The following is a 21,517-nucleotide window of genomic DNA, read 5'->3' as shown; positions in this document are numbered from 1 at the left end:
AGAATTATCCAGCACCCAAGTAATGCCTGCTCTGTGGTGGGCCAGTGGAAGTCAAAACCTTTAAAAAAATAAATAAATAAATAAATATGGGTAAACAGAAGTCCTATACTCTGTAGTTACAGTCTAGTTGTGGAACGACAAAATAAACTTTTATGACCAGAAGCTGATAAAGACAACAATGAATGTTATGGCTGACTAGTCCATGTCCTTTAAAATAAAGGGAATGCATCTTGAATCTGTTTTCTAGAACCGGATCAACAGGTGCATTCACCCTAGGAGTTGAGACTGAGGCCACGTGATTAAAGACGACTTTGGGTCACGTGGTGTAGGTTACTGTTTGTGTGTACCTGGTTATCTGTCTAGGGAGGGAGAGAACATTTTAACACCCGAAAAAAATACCAAGAAAGAACGGAAACGCACTTTGTAAAACTTCGGCCTCATTAAAGGCAAATCGGGTGTATTTAAGCGCTAAACGCCTGTTTATTTGGAGCTCTGAGTTCACAGTGGACTTCGTTCTGTTCGTCCTACCTGTTCATAGACAACGAGGAAGTCTGTCGTTGGTTTCAGCGCTCGGGCGAGAAAGCCATCTATTTCCACTGATGGCAACTTTTTACGTCGAACTTTTGCTCAGTTTTAAAGTGTACACGCTATTTGCCGTGAAGCCGCGTGTTTAAGCGAAAGGAGTTGGAGGAAAAGGAGATATTCTGAGTAGAGAGCTGGTCTGGACTCCGCTGTAGTGAGACAGGTGTCTGTCTTGTCGCTGAGGGTAAGTGTCGAACGAAGTATTCATTTCCACTGTTTTCAACATTGAGTTTATTTACAAATGTGCAGCTGGGCTTATTTAAATGACGAACAACAACTTTTTAAATACAGCGTGAATACTAACGCACATCTACTCCACCCCGGCACCATTTCACCTGTTACAACGCACCTTAAACTGTAAAAATGGTTCCTCCGTTCCACCTTAAAACGCGACTGGATGTACACTTATTTTCATCATAATAATACTTTGGGTTAGACTTGGATCTATTCGATGCATGTATTTGAGTAGAATATAACTGCATTTCCTTGTCAACACTAATTTTTTAAGGTGGAACTGAGGAGCATATTAAACAGTGCTAGTGTGACTTAGCAAAAAAGAGTAGTACAAAAATAAGTTGTGTGACTTGGTTGACTTTCAGGAAATTGAATATTTTTATGCAAATCTGCAGCTTTAGGATAACAAAATATGAACCATCATAGAACCGAATCACTTTGCATTTAAATAGTTCTCTGAATTGACAAGGTTTTTAATCTCTTTCTAAAGGAACCCTTAGAGAATTTATTTTTAAGGGAAAATGTATTTAAAAGCAGGAGGTTTCAAAATGGAGAGTGACTTTTAGATTTAGATTTTTATGCAGCTAAATGTGTAGTATGTTGGGTTAGCTGAAACTTCTCAGTGTCCATGGATGTATTGTCCTGCAAATTACTGACTCTCAAATGAAACTTACTCTGTGTCCACTTGTGGTGGGTAGAGCCCAAAACTTTACTCCAGTCTGTTTTTAGGTTACGTCAAAGAAATAAAAATGCAAATTCACAAAACTACTGATATGGCTTGAACATCAGTAAATTTTAAAAGCACTAGTACTGAGGTCCACTAAGTGCTTCATATGTCAAGTATGTTCCAAGTGCTCAGGTCTGAAGGCACTGTTCTTCTCATTTTGTGATTGTGTACTTGCACAAATTGAAATGCAGCTGTATTTCCTTCACAAACATACTTCATGACAGATAGGATAGAAGTCTCTCACTTGTACTGAAGAACAGTGCAGAGAAATATTCAGAGACCATCTTTCCATTTATTTCCATTCAAAAGCAGCCACTGAGGTTTTTCATTTTTCAGCATCTGGAAGACAAAAACACACAAATGTCAAAATATAAGTTTAATATTTTCAGTATATATTGGGTCCTGCTTTTTTAATTAAAGCATTGATTCTGTCAAATTTGATTTCCATAAAAATATTTCCACACATCTAAATTTCAGTCTTAGAAGTGGCTTTTAGTCCTACTTCTCACAATTCAAGTAATCCCAAATATATTCTGTTATGTGGAGATCTGTATTTTGGAGGGGTCAGTACGGTGGCCCCCTGAGTCACATCATAACAACATTTTGACTGAGATAAATGTAATGTATAACCCATGGCTTAAGGGGAGCACACATTATCGTACGTACTAAAGCCACAGGGTGAGATGGCTACAGCCAGACCGAGTCTTTGGTTTGGTACTGATGCAGGTGGTGGCCCACTGGCCTCACCTACACCACAACCCTAGTGGTGCTTTTAAACGTGCTCCCAGATTTGCAGATGCCTGCAGTGGCTGTCTACTGACAGGGAGTGAAAAGTGAGCAGCTTATCAACCAAAGACCAAATTGTGGCTTTTTGTCATAGATGAAAAAAATAATTGACCGTGTTTTTCAGTTCTCTGCTATTCCTGAATTAACATTTATATTGGCTGTCTACAGCCTTGGCCACATTTTAAATACTGACATTGTGAAAACTCACATCTTATTACATGCAGGTGACAGGGTTATATTTCAGGTTGTTTTCAGTCACGGTGTTACAATCTATAAAGACAGATTTTATTTAGTTCTCACCAGTTGCAAGACAGTTATTGGTAAGCAATTATATATAACTACAAAATAGCATAATATGACAATATTCATAATATATTTAATTAATTAGAATTTTGCTAACATAAGTGTCTTTTTTTTCCACAGATGAATGAATCATTGGATATTACTAACATTACCACAATAATGGCTTCAAACACCAGTGTTCAAGATTCAGTAGCTCCTTCTTCATCTTCATTGTTATTGTCAAACTCAAGTCGCATGTCTAATATGACCATAATCATATCAAAAAATGGGACACCAGAGGAGGATCAGATCTTCCTGAACACAACCGCTGCCCAGGCTCTCTCAGGAATATTTGTCTGGTCTGCCCTCCTCATTACTTGTCACCAGGTAAGTGGATTTTATTACATACATTTAGAAGTAATGTATTTTTTAAGCTGAATATCAAACATTATAAATGGAACTACTTCAGTGTCATACAGTATTGACAACTTCTATGCCACTCACTACAATATTCTAATGACTTTAATTCTTATCAGTTTTAGTAAGCCAATAAGCATACTGATAGCACAATTACACATACAAATAGCGGCAGCAGATCGAAACACCTCAATACATGTCTTTCCAATTGAAGCTGAGTGCAGTGCTGTGACTGAATATTTTTAAAGCTGTTTCAAATGAGAATGACCTCTAATTGATATGTGTCATGTGATTTTATTTTTGTAAACTCTACCACCGATATAGAGATATAAGACTTTATATTAAAAAGAAGTTAAAACAATATAGAAACTTACTATTTAAGTATTGTTTGGGATTCTTAATATCAAGGTATCTGCTTTTGAATGTTTATTGTTGAATTTAAAACACACATCGCCCTAGCTCTTATATTAACTTTAACATGGCTCATAAAACATCTTTGCACAAACTCAAAACAATGCCCAGACATTCTGACTAATTTTTGAGCCCTGGGTTTAGAAAAAAGCTTATTTTATAAGCAGCAGGGAACACCTATTTTCTTAAAGATGTGTCTTGGCAAGCTTGTGAAAGCCTAGGTGAAATGTTTGCCAAGAGGCGTGAGGAACAAATCTCAGTGCTGAAGAGCACAGGAGGAGCTGGAGGTGCTAATGGCCATGGCTTGTTGAAAACCCAGGAAAATATAAAGCAAATAGACTAGGCGGAGTACAGGACTTTTGTTTGGAGCTGCTTGCTACCCCCTCCCACCGCCCTTGCCAGAGGGAGGTGGACTATCCACATCAAGTCTGGATAATACACTGTAATTTGAGCCCGACTTCTGAACTTTTAGTCTTTTTTTCACATTGCCTCAGCAACTAATTGTGACTAAAAGTGCAACACAGTTAAATAAATTCCAGCCAGCTGGTGCCTCGCATGTATTGTTAGTTCCTTATTACAGTGTTATCCATTAAGAATAATGTTGGCTGTCCTTGACCAACCAGAGCTGAGTCTGAGTAATAGCTTTGTTACCCAAGCTGATAAGATTGTAAATGCTGGTGCAATATTCACACAACTCTTTATATATATATATATATGTATATATATGTATGTGTGTGTGTGTGTGTTTTATTAGATTGATTTCAGTCAAAAGATTAGCAAGCAAGCCCGTTCATATATTAAAAACCAGATTATAGTTGAGGCTATCTTTCCAAACAATACCTGTATGAATGAAGCTGTAATCTGAGCTAAAGAACAATATCACTGTCAGTCTCCTCAGAAAAAAATCTTGTGCAGCCCAGATCTAAGCGTTTTCTTGTCTAGACAAGACACTCTGAATGGAATCGACAGATAATTACAGGAATCTAAGTGTAAATAAATTAATCACTTCAATTAATGAGTTTCCTGTGTTGAAACAATCTTATATAAATATATGAAAATGACTCTCATTTTCATATATTTGGGCGGCACGGTGGCTTAGTGGTGAGCACGTTCGCCTCCCAGCGCTGGGATCTTGGGTTCAAGTCCCATCTGGGTGGAGTTTCCATGTTCTTCCCGTGTCTGCGTGGGTTTCCTCCGGGGGCTCCGGTTTCCTCCCACAGTCCAAAAACATGGAGGGTAGGTGAATTGGCTTCTCTAATAACTGTCCTGGTGTGTGAATGAATGTCTGTATGTGTGAGCCCAGATATGGATTGGTGCTCTATCCTGGGTTAAACCCTAGTGCCCGATGCAGTCCTCCAGGTGTACGGTCGTTCCTGGTTGAGAGTACGCTGTGCGCGTTTGGCTGCCGCTTCTCACCAGTGTGTGTATGGATTGAGCGTTCTGAGCAGTGTGGATTGTAAAGCGTCCTTGGGTGTCTAGAAAGGCGCTATATAAGTGTAAAGATAATAATAATGATTTGCCCTTCAAAACCTCGGTAGAAGAACCTCACCTCATGTTCAAGTTACACTAATGTTACAGCAGTTAATTAATGGGTAAATAAATGTACACTACCTTTCCAAAAACAGCTCATGCAGCATTATAAATGTAGTTAATAAATACTGCATACGTTTTACACTAACGGACTACACATTTCAGCATTGTGTTGGTGTTACTGTTTTTTTTCCACTGAAATAAAATGTTGACACTCCTAAATGATGCACACCACACCAACCACCAAAAGTTAAATACTTGGGCACATGTAGCTGAATAAATGTAGCTTGTACCTGGCCACCTCTAATGACAGTACCCAGAAAGATTTATTCATTCATTCACTCAATTATTTCCCCAACATTACCATTTCAAAGTAAATTAAAATGATTTCTGTGGTTTGAAAACTTCCATAAGTTACAGTGTCAACCAAAGTTATGAACAGTCTCCCAGTGGCCACAGCTCTTCGCTGCACACGTGCAGTTGTTTTGTGTTAGGGGAATCATGGCGTAAGGATCGGCACATGGTGTGGTCCAAATTTTCATTCCTTAAGAACCCTTGGTTTAAGCTAATGGGTTGACTACTTCTGATTCTCTTGTAAACGTGTGGCTGTAGAAATGAGCTGGTTTAGTCATTTCGCTTCATTTGTAACTACAAACAAGACGTTTCGGGCAACAAAGATCGCTTTCCAGCCAAAATTACAAATTCTGTGCCCATTCCACCTTAAATGGTGCTGTGCTCTGCTCCACTTTATATGGCACTATAGTTATTCCCCGACAATAAGTTCCACCTTAAATGGTTTAATGTTATAATCAAGCACATTCTCCTTTGTGCGATAGAAGCTATTTGAAATAAACATACCTCTTTAAAAGGGAATAATGTTCTTGCAGCAGTTTTTTCAACAATAACAACTACATATAATAGAGTTGCTTATTAGCTTAATCCACATGATAACACTTACAAGTTCACATAAAGAAAAAAAACTGCAGTTATTGTTCAATTTGGGCTATTTTGTAATTAAACTCTATTTGCATAGTGCTGCTAATTTAATTTGTGTTGTTCAGTATAAAACTTGGTGAAATGACTTTTGTGCATCAGCAATTTTTTAACTCTTCAGCAGATTTAAAATTACCATAATACTGATAACCATGATAATTTTGGCTACAATTAGTATATAACATTTTCATACAGGTTCTTGTATACTCACCTGACTATTTTGCCAGAAGTACTTATATTTTAGGGTATTGATTCACTTGTGGGTCACAGTATAACTGAAATTTAATTTCACTGCTTTTGCTGATGCATCCTATATGTACTTTCCTTTGCTGTAGACTACATGACCTGTGGGAAAAAAAGAACCCTGTTATATAGAATATGCTTCTCAGTGATGTGTTACATATTTGCATTGCTGGTAGTGAATGTAGGAGGGGTCAGAAAAAGAATTTCATCCACAAAATGCCTGGAGTGCACCTGGAGGACATGTTTTGATTGCCTCCAAAGCTTCTCATCTTCCCTCTAACTCTTCAATGCTGTTGAGAAATAGGAGGTTTTGAAGCAGTTAAACAATGTAAGGATAGTGTTCGGTGACTGAAAAATGAATCTCCATGAAACCATGTTCCTCTGTGTATAATTATTGTCTTCATCCCAGCAGCCCTGTTTTGCCTCTTAGACCAGAAGCCAAGCAATTTGTTCACCACCATTTCATCAGAGGCATGGCAAACAGCAGCCTGTTGAGAACTGGTGGAAAGGACTGTGTGAGGAAAACGTATGTAAATTGTGAAGAGATTAAAGCAGCCCTGGTTGCTTTTAGTATTCTGCTGTCCTCCTTGATTTCCCTCTCAAAGATTTCTTCAGTGATGCTTGCAATTCTGTGTGCATACTAAAAGGGTAAGATTGGTATTGTATTTCTGAAGCACTTTGTTCTTCAGAGACTGATTTGGATCAACAGATTTACCCTAGGTGCCTGATGAACAGGATGTGAACTATGAACTCAAACACTCAAGCCTCTTATAATTGATAGCCTAAGCAATATTGCAGATATAGTATGTAAATGTAAGCTCCAATGTATGGGGGAACATTGTTTGCCTCTGGATTGACTGGTGTGCATTGAAAAATGCAAATCCGTTCTTGATGATCAGAGGGCAAGACAGTTAATATAAACAGCTCACTTACATTACTCACTCTCTCACACTGTATCAGTCCAAATCATAATGTGCTTCATAGCAACACCATAAAGACAAATTCACACAGTAGGGGCTTCTTGTTGGCAGGGCCAGTGCTGACAAAGGGTATTTGAGGAAGCGTGCTGATCTAGGATCAAGTTTTAAGCTATCGTTGCCAAGCTCTCACAATGTGCTTAAAAGCCAGTTGCTAATCCAAGTATATTTTTCCAGCTTCTTGCTGTTCTGTGAATACTTCCCCACATGAGAGTCAAAATGTTGTATGTGAAGATGTCTTTGGTGATAGAGCATAGCTTAATATCACCATTTCTTTATATATATTTTTTCACTTTTTTTGTAATTCACTATTTAATCAAATTAGGAGAGCAAAGCTATTAGGTCAGTGAACCCAACATGGATATTACAGATGTTTCGCCAAATCTGTCAATATTGGGGTATCCCTAAAACTTCTGGAAACCTAGGAATCTTCTGGAAAAAATCTTCTGGACACCCAGGAATGCAAGCCGCTAGTCATCTGCAGTTCCTTCTTATATAAACAAAATGACTGAAGATGAAAGAGGAAAAAATCCTTTATAAAGATGATCCAAAATACATGGACAGCTATGATGAGGCATTTTTAACAGGCAAGGAACAATTGGCATAATAGTACATAGAAAAGCAACACTGAAACAGCCTGCAGTATCTACATAAAGGTGCTCTTGCACTGCAAAATGGAGTTCATGACTGTGATGTATTATTTGGGCGGCACGGTGGCTTAGTGGGTAGCACATTCACCTCTCAACGCTGGGATCTTGGGTTCAGGTCCCATCTGGGTAGAGTTTCTGCCCTCTGGTGTCTCCGGTTTCCCCCCTAACTGCCAAAAAACATGGAAATTGGGTGAATTGGCTACTAAATAACTGTCCTGGTGCATGAGTGAATGTCTGTATGTGTTTGAGTGTTGTGTGTGTCCAGATATGGATTAGCAGTATATCCTGGGTGAATCTCTAATACCCGATGCAGTCCTCCAGGTGGATGGTCGTTCCTGGTTGAGAGTATGCTGTGCTTGTTTGGCTGCCACTTCTGACAGAGTGAACCCTATGCCGCTATATTTAATATAGCAAGGGTTGCATCATTGACATCACATTCAGGTTCCATGCTTAGGCACAGTAACATATAACCCTAGGTCCATACCATGCCAGAGTCCAACTGAACTGTGCCTGAACCCACCTGTTCAAGATCAGTTATAGATCTAGATATTGGGGGTCTAACATGCTCAGGCAAGGTACAGATTGCCTACTCTACGACTATAAAGCAGCCTAAGATACTTGGACATGTGCTGGGCCTGCAAAGCCCAGTCCAGGAAGCACATTAGTATGCTAAGAGAGGAAAAAGGTAAAAAATGACAGGGAAATAACAGTATGAATAAAGACAAATTACTGGAGAAACTTGGATGGATCTCCTGAAGGGAAACTTGTGTGTTTTAGACTTTCCTGCAGCAAAGTCTGTAGTCACTCACTTCACTGGGTGTAGAAAATAAGTACGCCCACGTCTACAGAGAGCACAATCTTAAAATTGAAAGGTACTAAATAGCATTTGGTTTGATGTACATTTGACATACAGTTTTAGGATAGTCTAACAGTTAAAAGCATTTCCATTATGTGGAGACTCTTTCAACATAAAAAAAGCTCTTTTTCTCTGCAATCAAGTCCTGTTCCAGCAGCTAGCATAAAGCATTCCCTGCAGAATAGTTCTGTTACTGCAGCAAATGGGCAGAGGTGAAGGGGAGTGATGAGCAAGTGTCTTCAGACATTTTTGCAAAGGGCTTGTTTAGCTGACTATGTTCCCAAGGTGTCTCTAGTTACTTCTGTGTGTAGAGTTGAACATGTGCTACATGCTGTCTAGGGCCAGGGCTTAGGAATGCAAAAGTGACTTAAGCAATTTGACGTCATTTATAGCCCATAGCAGTCATGTACTCCTTATTTTTTCAAAAACATTCTTAGAAACATAGATTCTTGTACAAAGACTGATAGATCAAATGGTCATGTTGATTGGAAAACTAATTCATCCAATAGGGGGGAAAAGGACAGCATCAGTGTCAGGAGCCATTACCTTGCGCAGAGTTCACTGAACCAGTGAGGCTGTGGGCTTATTTCTCTTCCTGCTGCAAAGGACAAATGGACCACATCAGTCTAGATGCTGACTCATTCTGGTTCTCCCGAGTGCCCAAATACATCAGTCCACCACCCACGCAATGACAGAGCTGGAAAAATTTCACATCTAATTTCATGTGAGTCAGAAAACCATGCTTAAATTGAAGCTAGTCTATAACTCACTGTACAGATTTATTGACATGTCTCACAAGATTTTCAAGTGCCAGAAAGCTTCTTTCAGATCATCTCTTTTGGATGTTGTGTTCATTTTTATCACACAAAGGCAATAATTCGTTCTTACAGAGGTAAGCCTTTGGGTAATAATTAACAGCAAAATCTATCTTGGGTGTTGTAAAACAGCAGTGTAAGAGATAAGGTAGGCTAGAACATTCCTGTAACAGTGGTTTTGCTGGAACACATTTTGATGGCTTTCTCCCTGTGCGATCATATTCATTACTTAGTATTCAGATTTTTTTTATAGTTATCTGATTTTGGTGTCCTTGGACACTTCAATTTCTTTATAATCAAAGACGTGTTTGATACCTTATTTCCTTTGGCCCCATGTCCTCAGTCACCCCCAAACTCAATTCCAACTTGCTCCCAGATTATTCAGTTTAATCACTTGAATATCCTTTTATCATGCAGCTCCTTCTTCTCAACCTCTGGTGCAGTAAAAATTTAGAGAAATGCCTTTTATCCATTAGCTCTTTTATTCAGTGTCTAATGTGTCATAAATGTCCAACAGTTAAACTTAAATTCTATGCTCTTTTTTGTTGTTGTTGTTGTTAATATCAATCCTAAAGCCTGTAATTCAGTAACTACTGTGATTTATTTGGAAACATATCTACAGTGTGTTATATTTGTGTTTTGAACTGAAGCGTGGGCCCACATACAAGCAATTAGGGTCTGACCCAATATAAGGATTAAGCATTGTCCTGGACTTCTTTCAATGTTTTGAATGCAATTTGTTTGAAATTTTACTACTCTAAGCCACATGAACCAGACAACACTGAGCTCGGAAATGTGTTACTGAGTTGGATTTGGTATGTCAGTAAGACACAAATAAGTAAAACCTTCATAAGTGTGAGGTCGCCAGGCTAGGAAGTTAACAGGACTTGGCCATCTCCTAATGATTTCACAGCAGTGTCTTTTCTCTAAAGATTATCATAGTATTGTATGTTTTTGCTTATGTGACAGATCTACTCACACCTGAGGTCATACACGGTACCGAATGAGCAGCGATACATCATACGCATCCTCTTCATTGTCCCCATCTATGCCTTCGACTCCTGGCTCAGCCTCCTCTTCATCAGTAATGACCAGTACTATGTCTACTTCGACTCTGTCCGGGACTGCTACGAAGGTAATGCAAAAGAGTAGAAATTCTCTTCTAGCTTTTAAGTCAATTTAAACTGCAGTCACTTTAACAGCAATGTATGATTACTGAATAGAAATAAAACATTGCTCTATTTAAGGAGATTATTAGAATATTTCCGCTTTACTTGAGTCTGTATACATGTTTCTGTCAACACAATTTTAAAGGGTATATGCTTTTAATTTAAAATCAATATCTGAAAGAGTGAAATGTTCAAATCCCAATAGTTACATTTTAACTACAGCATACATTACAAAATATAATGTCTTAATCTTTAAATATGGAAATCTAGATATTTCTGGTCTTCTAGGTTTTAAAAATAGGCCTGGGCCTATTTAATCAAAATTACAATATTGGCCAAAGAAGTGCAGTTAGATACTTTTCCCAAATAGTTCAGGCCTACATTTAGTGTTTACTTTGAAAAGCAAAAGCATTTTTCACATATGTTTTCATTATCTTGCTACAAATAGACCTCTAAAGTTGTGAAATTCTGTAATTGCAAACACACCCATATTAGGAATTCGGTCTCTAGAATATTCTCCATGGGGAAAGAAATCACTGCTATCACACCCTGTGAAAAATAAATATGTTTGAAGTTCAATACAGTTTGTCCCCTTTTAGAGGTTTATTTGCAATAAAAGTACATAGAAGTGAATCAGCTAAACACAGTGCTGTAGATATGATATATTATTTTAGAGCATATTTTTATATTTGTACAGATATTTTATTGTAAGATATCCATAAGAATATCTTTAGGTTTCTTTTTTGTTAGTTAGTTTGTTTGTTTTTTCAGGTGGGGTTTTTAGAACACTGTCTTTTAGGCCGGTTGTGTACACTTTTTAGATCAGACTATGTATAGAGAAAACCAGCTGTACAATGCTATTTCATCTCAACTCATAGGCTTAACTGCCCAAGCCTGTTTCCCCCGTCCTTTCATTGGGTAAAGAAAACAGTTCAGTTAGGTTCATTGGTATCATAGCTCCTTTTTTTCCCCTTCTTTTCAGAAAAGACTTGCCCTGTTTTTTTTTGTTTTTTTTGGTCCGTGCTGTCTAAGTGTGAATATACTCTCTTTTATTAAACCAATATCATTAAAAATAGTGCAGCTAACAAAGGGAGTTTTAGTTTTTAATACAAAGCAAATATTTTTATAATCCTTTTTGAGGCTATGTTCTCTGTAAAATATTCATGTATTGTGTCTTGCTATATATAAGGACCTCATGTTGTGTGCTATTAAGCAAAAGGCAAAAAAGTGGTGTTGGTAAAAGTGATGATGAATCATACAAATAGCTTATACACAAATTTGAGAGATGTGAAAAATGAATACATTATCTACTTTTTAAATTTCATATATGGCTAGACTTGTTCCAAATGCTATCAAGGGGGAAATAAATCATGTAGTGAGACAACAGACTCACTGTTGTCATAATGCTCTGGCAGGGAGACAGAGTGAGTGAACAGTCCTTCTAAGTCTTTATCTAAGCCTTCTTTAAATAGCAACAACGGATTAAGATGGATTTTCCTGGACAGACAACCTATTCCATTAAGCCTGACCTGTATTACATTCACCATGTACAGGCAGATAGATTTTATTTCTTTTTTTAAAATCCAGTGAATATAACACTCTAGTTATCAGTGCACTCTTTTTATTTTATGTATTTATTTATTTTGTTTGTTTGTTTTGTTTATTATAATGCGTTTACCCACATTTAAAACAATATTAAACTATTTATAATTATGTATATACTTTGCTGTCCTTTTCAGCCTTTGTGATCTACAACTTTCTGAGCCTTTCATTTGAGTATCTAGGAGGCGAGAGTGCCATCATGGCAGAAATACGAGGGAAGCAGATTCGGTGAGTGTCTGTCTTTATACCCTTTCTGGAATAATGAATATAAAATACACTGCATTGTTGATTACTGAACTGACGTTCATGAACTTATGTTTTTGAAAACTGTTAACAGTGTCACATCCACTGAAAATAATTTTATCTTAGAAAATATACATGGTATTTTATAATGCTCATGTTTTTTTGGACTAACAGCCCCCAAATTATAACTAATTTGCTGAATTTTCTAAAGGGACAGGAAGCACTCTTCAGGCAACTCTTTGAATTTTCAGTCAGACTGAGGGCCACGCTCTGTCAAGGCCACTTGAGGACATCTGCCTTTCTGTTCTTTAGCCTGACCCTTCTTGTTTTAGCAGTGTGCTTTCATTCCACTGCCAGTTGTCAGGCAGAGTACTGTAGAAATCTTCAGTGGTCTGTCTGGTTTGCAAGGTCCGGATCTGCTTTTATAAGTGCCCCACTTTTTTGCTGAAGATAAATACCCCCATAAATGTTGGGCTATCTAGGCTATCAAAGAGAGTTGTAGTTTTAATATCACATAGACATCTTCATTGCCTTTTCACCCTCTTCAGTGTAAAATATTCATGTTGTGTGAAACGGCTTAGAAAACACTAAAATAAAAGTTCTTTCGCTTTTTATTTTAGACTGAATGCAATCTATCATTTCTATTTCATCACACCACGATCATGCTGGAGTAACCTCATTTATACCATAATATTACAAGCCACAGACTATTTTGAGCATCATTTTGAACACTTAAATGAGAGTGCATATGGGCTTTGTTGAGTACTGGCTTCATATTGGCCTCTCTCACCTACAGCCCAGAACTGTTCAAAACATATTACTGCATCATCTGGCAATCAGCACTCCTCATACAACTGCACTGATGCTATAATATTCCTCTCTTGAAAGACCTTGATTAGTTTCTTGCTATATTGGATCAGGGTTGGACCTAAACTCTGCAGGATGGTAGCTTTCCATGAGCAGATTTTGAAGTGCCAGTTTTTAGGCTTTTTAAAACCTTTTGCTTCCCATATCCTATTCTGTGTCTTTCCATGGCATTATTCTGAGGGCTTCTAAAAGCTCCCCATTGCCCTCTTTCCTTTAGGAAGCACTACCGACCAAAAGAGTGCTTCAGGAACAGCTGGATTTATTCGGCTCTAATCAGAATCGCTACAGTTGAACACAGATGAGGCTAATTAGCATTTTGTTATCCGGAAGGAAATTGGTTACATCTCAGCTTGTTTACAGTTTAGGGGTGTGTCAAACTTCCCCAAACCAAATTCTCAGTTTGTTTGTGCTTTTTGGATTTTTTTTTTTTCACATTTAACAGAAAGTGTTTCCTCTGTATTATTTGAATGTAAATGTAAAAGTTATAAATACATTGGGAAAATGCAACGATTTTTTTTAATCCTACAGTACAGCAGTCTAAAGGAGGCTGCAAATTTATTTGATATATTTATTTTGAGAGTTCAGCAGGTTTTACAGCTGTGAAACTAACTCTAGCTATATAAGTTATAGCCATTTTTCCAGTGTTCAAGCTTCACGTAATCAACTTTTAACAAAGGGCCCATTTAGAACAAGTTATTCTTTATATATATATATCTTCCATATGCAGGTGAAATATCAGCTCCACTGACCGTACCAGAGAACTTTGTAGATCCATAATTACAGACTGTAGTAAATCTATTTTTTTTTTACATACTTTCATATCTGCATTTCACCCTGCTCTTCAATGGTCAGAGCCACCACAGAGCAGGTATGATTTGGGTGGTGGACTATACTCAGTCCTGCAGTGACCCTGAGGGCTTTAAAAACTGTTACACATCAACACAATATCTATGTCACTGCAGCAAATAGAATAATACAGTACCGAAATCATACGTGCTCTGTGGTGTTCCTATGGGGGTCCTGACCATTTGAAGAGCAGGGTTAAATGGGGATAACAAGTATGCAAACAAATAGATGGACTACAGTCGGTAATTGTAGAACTACTGAGTGCTCCTGTATTGTCAGTGGAGATGATGAAATTCACAAGGAGTATAACATAGGTTAACATAACATAACATAGGTTATTTCTTTTTTCAGGAGATATCCAAAAAGATTATACTTCAAATAATTACTGGATTAGGAACACCTATCTTGTATCTAACAAGATAGGTGTTCCTAATCCAGTGATCATTTGAAGTATAATCTTTTTGGATATCTCCTGAAAAAAGAAATAACCTATGTTTAATTTCAATTTTGACCAGAAATCGAATCTTGTCATGTGTTCTCAGTGTATGCTATAGCCCTTATATCACATAATAGGGACAAAACTAAATAATACTTAAAATAAATTTGACATTTCTCTATTATTATTTTTTTTTTCTTTCTTACAGGTCAAGTTGTCTGTATGGTACCTGCTGCCTGGCTGGAATGAGTTACTCCATTGGGTTCCTAAGGTTCTGTAAACAGGTTAGTTTCTCTCTATGATGAGGCATCTGGATGGTGTTAAACATATCTTTCTGTTTACACTATTTAAGACTGATATCATTAATAATTTATACAGTGACCACTGTGTTAGATCTGGATTTTGATTTAGTGAGGTCTGCATGAAATGCAGCCAGACCCAGGCTCATATATTTACATGGTTCAATGCCTGTCTTGTTTTAATGTCAGTATTTAACTGCTGGAGAGGGCAGCTACTGTCACTCTCTGCCCCACCGACTTTACAGAGAAAGCTTTTGATTACAAATGCTGTTGGCAAATGAATGTAAGAGCATCTGTCTGTGTGCCACCACCTGAGACTTTTTTTTTTTTTTTTTTTCCTGCTTGTATATGTGAAACTGGAGAGTAAATGTTTACATCTAGATATAAGCAAACCTTCAGTCTTTTTGTCTCTATACTTTTATCTAAACTATCATCAAACCTGCCCCCCCCCCTAAATTATAAAGTGACAGAGATGTAAAATTGTCTGTCCACTTTCTTTTAGATAACATCTAGCACAGAAAGCAAGAGAATAAAAATAGTGAGGACTAGGTGTGAGCAGCTTAGTAATAAACATGGAGAAATAATAGGAGCTGTCAGGCTGATGCTGTCTGCAGAGGGACTGTGGAAGCTGCCTGCACTCAGAGAATAATACTGATGGAAATTGGATTTGAATGCTTTGTCTTCAAAATAGTGAAGAGTCTGTGAAATGAACTTTTTTTTTCTTCTCCTTTCCTTATTTTTCCAAGGAAATGGAAACTGCTAAACATGTGGTTCACTTTGACAGGATGCCTGCATGGAAGTTTTTCAAAGAAGCTCCTTGCCATATGTACAACCATAGTTAGTGAGCAGACAGCTTTGATTAGGACATTTAATTCATTTTAGTGAACCTTCGTGCCTAATTGTGTGCATTGTGCTATGGTAACAGTCTCCTGAGCTGTTCAGACTGTACATTTATAATCTCTAACATTATGACTCACTTTATTTGCAGACCAATATTAAGATCAAGGTAGATTTGGTCCATTAAAATATCTATCTTCGAAATGTTTAATGCTGATGAGTTATGCTCATACATTCTTTGTTTTGCATTGGCCATGTCCATGAGCTTGAAATGCTTAATGTTGTTCCATTGTGATGTCTTCTAGGCCACCCTTCAGTTCTGCGTTGTGAAACCGATTATGGCCGTCATCACTATCCTTCTACAGGCTTTTGGCAAATATCATGATGGAGATTTTAAGTGAGTTTTTGATTTCTTCTTACATTCTATAATGTCATAAACTAATATTGCTTCCAAAAAGATCAGTACTAATGCTTTACAGTATTGAATTTAGGCCAGGGCTGTCCTGAGCTGACGTGAAGCAAAATAATATGACCATTACTTGTGCCTCGTCCTTTAGTGTGACTGGAGGATACCTCTACATCACCATTATCTACAATGTCTCTGTGAGTCTGTCCCTGTATGCCCTGTTCCTGTTCTACTCTGCCACCAGTGACCTCTTAAGGCCTTATGAACCTGTACTTAAGTTCCTCACCATCAAATCTGTCATCTTCCTCTCCTTTTGGCAAGGTGGGTGAATTCAGGATTCATCTTTGTCAAACGCAGTTAAAGGGCACCAGCCAAATGACCAGTGATTTTAAAGTAGAAAGCATTCTATGGGGTTTGTCTGCAAGCATGTCATAAAACATCAACCTGTCAATCATCTGGGGGTTGATTATTATTTTGCGTGTTGCCTTTTTATTGTGTCTCATTATTTATATAACTTTGCGTTGTAATAACTGTGCAGCTACAATACCAGTACAATTTAAAAGTTGTCATATTATTTTCATATGTTTATTCCAAAGTACCCTTTGGAACTATTGGATTCATGTGAGACACATTTGAACCATTTTTATTGGTTTGATCGTCATTACAGTTTGAAACAATGTACACAGCAGCTGATATGTTTAAATTATTTGTTCAAATCTATTTTTTGGAGAAGCTTTTTCTTCTCCCTTGGCTAATGGCAGATGTTTATAAAGGCACCAACAATATTATGCCACCAGTCAAACTTCCTAAACTTATGGAAGTAAATAAATCTCTGCAAACTGGGAACTAAAAAAAAAAACAGCAGGAGATATATTATTCACATCAGAACATAAGCTGACTTCTTGTTCTTATATGACAGTTATTCTCTTGCAGAATATGTACAAACAGCTATTGAACATTAACTTTGAAAAGACGCAGGGCATTGCTGTCCATAATTTTCTTAAGCAAAAGTTATAGTATTAGCCAACCTTTTCAACTCAAATTTGCTTATAACATTAACAAAACTTCTTTATTATTGGTATGTGAAAAAGAAATCGAGATGTCAGGGAAATGAGCCTCTGGGAGTCAAACTTCAGCTCCATTTAATTCAGGAGTCATGAATAATAGAATTAGCTGCAGTATTATGGGATTTGTTTAATTAACGGGTGTGTTTGTTTTATAAATGAACCTTGTCTTGATTTTCTTAGGCATGGTCCTGGCCATCCTGGAGCGTTGTGGAGTGATCCCAGAAGCATTAGTCATAGACGGTCATCACGTGGGTGCTGGAACAGTGGCAGCTGGCTGGCAGAACTTCATCACCTGCATTGAGATGTTCTTTGCTGCTATTGCTCTTCGCTATGCCTTCACATACAATGTTTACCAGCAGAAGAAGAGCCATGCTCCAGGTTAGTAACATGCTCCATGCCATCTAGACATCTAACTGTTACCATTTCCCACTCTTGTGCCTTTTGAAGAGGCTTTGCTGGGTTCTCCAGGCTGCTTCATAGGAGACGGATTTTGAATAATGTGTCTCAACGGGGCGATTTAAGACAGCAGGAATCTGAGCTGTGAGTCAGAATTCAGAAGAACTAAAATGTTCAGCTGCTGTCTGGAGCCCAGAGAGTGTTCAGTGACTTCTGTTTGCTGAGGAACACAAACCTGTAACAACTAGAGGTGTCAGAACATTTTATATGAGTGGAGGAGGAATTTTGCCATTTTTTTTTTTAAGCCTGTTTAGTTTGGCCTGATTTTGGGGTTGGAAGCAAAAGAAAAGAAAGGATTATTCATTCATTCATTGTCTGAAACCACTTATCCAATTCAGGGTCGTGGTGGGTCCTGTGTCTACCCGGAACCACTGGACGCAAGGCGGGAATACACCCTGGAGGGAGCGCCAGTCCTTCACAGGGCGACAAATACTCTTACATTTACTCACACACTCACACCTACAGACAATTTTTGTCACCAATCCACCTACCAACGTGTGTTTTTGGACTTTTGGACTTTGAAACCGGAGCACCCGGAGGAAACCCACGCAGACACACCAACACACCAACTCCTCACAGACAGTCACCCAGAGCGGGAATCGAACCCACAACCTCCAGGTCCCTGGAGCTGTGTGACTGAGAAGCATGAAAAATTTTCATTCATTTTCTTATGACTGACCACCCCTTTTCCTCATCTCACAGAGGGCTTCAAAAGTACCTTCATTTGAAACAAATCAGTCCTGTTTGGATCTGTGCGACTTCCAAGTCTGCCTAGAAATATTCTATTTAATATTCTTCAATTTGAGTGCTAATGACGCTGTGACCGCTGAATGTTAAACACTGTGTTAGATTTGCATTATGATTCAATGAGGTCTGCATGAAGTACAGCTCAAACTCCAGCTCCTCCATCTGCAGGGTGCTGTGCCTGACATGGTCTGAATGCCAATTTGTAATCTCAGGGGGAGGTCTGCTGTCACTCTGTGTACCTTAGGCATTACTGAGGAACCATCTGATGGAATATTCTTCTGGCAAATTGATATAAGATCCTCTGTGACTGGTCATTTGAACGCCTGGGAACCTGCCGTCATCACCAAATACAATGTCCCTTTCCTGCCAGATGGTTCTAAGGCCTTGTCTAACCCTGCAGCCAGGGAGCAAATGTTGTCACTGATCAGGTGACCTTTAGCCGATAGGCAGAAAGGTCAGGAGTGAAGTGGATCTCAGCGGAGGTGTAAGGGGTCGGCCGCAGCTCTAGGCTAGAGGCTTTTCTATCAGAGCAGACCAGCTGTGAGTTGAAGCTCAGGAGAACATACTGATGAACAGGGCTTTTGGCCCTCCAGCACTTATCACACCCTCCCTCTGACCCTCAAATGTTCACTCCAGTGGACTGGAGCAGTCACTTATAGGAGCCCTGCAGAGATGAGCCTCTGGAGGATAAAGGCTCCCTGAAGGCAGGTCATCCTGCTGCCCACTAGAGGGCGAGAGAAGAGATGGATGTTCTCACCTCTGCAGCAGCCCATGGCAACCTTTATCCAAACCATCATCCATCAACAACAACGGCAGACCCAGTCAGACGAAGCTCCTCGTGCCGCACTACCTCGGGTATCCTCCTTTCATACATATACAGCTGAGTGGTGTTCATGAGCAGCCAGGTCAGGGATTTTGCACTTGTCACTGAACATGGCATCTCCTATCTCCTCCAGCAGGAATGGAGAAATGGAGCAGAACAGTGATTTAGTGTCCACGTCATGGAACACTGGCATGTTTCAATGACTTGCTTTGTTTTTTCTCTTTTATTATAAATTCCAGAATCTACATGAGGTCAGCAGGGTCATACCTTGGCTCTGCCGACGGCGGAACATGCTCACAAATGTGCAAATAATGTCAGAGCTGCAGTGCGTGGCAGAATGTTAGTGACATTGAGAGATTATGTAATAGGGGAAAAGTGATATGCTTAGAAAGGTCTCCTAAAAGCAGAGGTTATGTAACCTGACTGTAGCAGTTTGGAATCCTTACATTTGTGTGGCTATTGAATTCTGTATTTCTTTCGAATGAGTGCGTACATGTGTTTAATTGTTACAAGCATATGTTCAACCACGTGCTGTACATTTTTAGCCAGTAGTGCAAGTAGTGTTGCTGCCACAAGGCTCCAGGGTCTTTGGGTCAAGGGTTCAAACCCCACCCCAGCTGTCTGAGACTTTGGTGGGTTTTCAATTCAAAAACATGTGTTGGTAAATGAATTGACTATGCAGAATGTCCCGAGGTGTGTAGGTGGGTGCATGGTTCCCTGTGATGGACTGGCATCCTGTCTAGGATGTGTGCCCATGCCTTATGTCCAAGGATAGCCTTAAACAGGATGAAGCAGCTACAAAATATGATTGTATGTTCTAAAAAATTAAGGTCATCCTAAAGTGCTGTGCTATAGCAATTTTGTGACATCTTAAGCTTTTCTTACATTGCTTGTCCTTGTACCTAGAGGGTCACTCTCATTCCCCTTCAAGTTTGAATCCACTCTCATGCAAGGACTCATTTTCTTAAAGGGTCCAAGCGTTAAATAAATTTAGTAGTTCTTAAAATGATTCAAAATACATTTGAAATTCATAAACTAGAGCTGACCTCAGGTCACAATTAATAGCATAAAACCCCATCTCTTGTCACGATAAGAACTAACTAATTCCATTACTGTACGTTTGCAGATAATGTTGCCCCAATGCACAGCATCTCCAGTGGATTGAAAGAGACCATCAACCCTGGAGACATGGTTCAGGATGCCATCCACAACTTCTCCCCAGCGTACCAGCAGTACACACAGCAGTCCACCCAGGAGGTGGTGCAGCCAAACCAAAATGGAAAGACTGGCCCCAGCATCACAAAGAGCCCTAAGAAGTCAGATAAAATCACACTGATTGACACAGATGACGAGTTCTAGAGAGCACTCCACAGTGAGTACATTGGGGGCAGTTTGCAGTTTTCATAAACATAGAAAAAAGACTTTTGGGGGGGCGGGGGTTGGAAAACTTTGACTTGTGTTATGTGCGCTCTGCCTCGGTTTACTTAATCCTTAATTGATCTGGATCCTCTTAAGCCCCCATTAATAAAGTCAAGTTAATAATGGACGTGCCCACCCTATTCTAGGGAAAAAGAGTTCATTAGTTAATAAGAAAGGATTAGGAGAATTAACACTCATAACGTCCATGTTAGCACCAAGGGAAGGAAGCCACTTTGCACTGTTTAGTCACGTTGCCCATCTGTGCCCCCCTCTGCTCTGTTCTAGCAACCAGAGGATGATTACTGCTGCTACTGAATTCCCCTCTGACTCCTGGCAGTGCAACAGCACGGTGGATAAATGGAAGGGTGGGATGGGGATGGTGGGGTTGGGGAGGGTCTGTGGGGGGGAGGGTGTTGGGGGTGCGTTCACACGGCTCACACTGGCTGGAACTGACACTTCACAGAGCGGCTCTCTCGCCTACCCGTTTGAAGTATTTGCTCAGGGGTCCTCTGCCTGGGTCTCCTGACGAACGGAACTGTCTCTCAAAGACACCCTGGCTTTGGAGCACACACTTCAAACTGTTTACCTAGACCCTTTGAAACACTTGGTATCTCTCACATCACGGACAAAATGGAGGGCTTTCACACTGCTCCTGCTGACTGGGAAACATTAATTTTCTCACCATGTACTCGGAGCATGGCCCATCTGATGGAAATCAGGGAATTTTAGCAGTCTTACTTTTGAAAGGGACCCATGTACTTAATTGTAAATAATTTGTATATGATTATTATTTTTTT

General features: G+C 39.1%; 1 protein-coding gene across 2 annotated transcripts; it reads left to right on the top strand.

The window, feature by feature from the left end:
- Window positions 1-291: 291 nt before the first annotated feature.
- Window positions 292-21,086, top strand: tmem184a (transmembrane protein 184a). Of its 2 annotated transcripts, XM_066674691.1 has the most exons (10): window positions 292-766; window positions 2,753-2,998; window positions 10,473-10,638; window positions 12,412-12,502; window positions 14,875-14,950; window positions 16,108-16,199; window positions 16,360-16,529; window positions 17,456-17,653; window positions 20,428-20,673; window positions 21,006-21,086. In XM_066674691.1, the coding sequence occupies exons 2-9, from the start codon at window positions 2,753-2,755 to the stop codon at window positions 20,658-20,660; spliced, it is 1,272 nt and encodes a 423-aa protein (XP_066530788.1). In that variant the 5' UTR covers window positions 292-766; the 3' UTR covers window positions 20,661-20,673; window positions 21,006-21,086. The 2 variants fall into 2 exon arrangements, with proteins under 2 accessions (XP_066530788.1, XP_066530787.1); XM_066674690.1 differs by having other exon boundaries at window positions 20,428-21,080.
- Window positions 21,087-21,517: the final 431 nt, after the last annotated feature.

This window comes from Hoplias malabaricus, chromosome 6, assembly GCF_029633855.1.
Source record: "Hoplias malabaricus isolate fHopMal1 chromosome 6, fHopMal1.hap1, whole genome shotgun sequence".
Lineage (NCBI taxonomy): Eukaryota > Metazoa > Chordata > Actinopteri > Characiformes > Erythrinidae > Hoplias > Hoplias malabaricus.
The sequence above is the reverse complement of the archived record's forward strand: the minus strand, read 5'-3'. Positions and strand labels throughout refer to the sequence as shown.

What these genes read in the sequence shown, in the direction of transcription:
- tmem184a (XM_066674691.1), top strand. Translation starts at nt 2,753, where the DNA reads ATGAATGAATCATTGGATATTACTAACATTACCACAATAATGGCTTCA. An exon ending in TCCTCATTACTTGTCACCAG is followed by an intron (nt 2,999 to 10,472) that starts GTAAGTGGATTT and finishes CTTATGTGACAG; the next exon opens with ATCTACTCACACCTGAGGTC. An exon ending in TATCATGATGGAGATTTTAA is followed by an intron (nt 16,200 to 16,359) that starts GTGAGTTTTTGA and finishes CTCGTCCTTTAG; the next exon opens with TGTGACTGGAGGATACCTCT.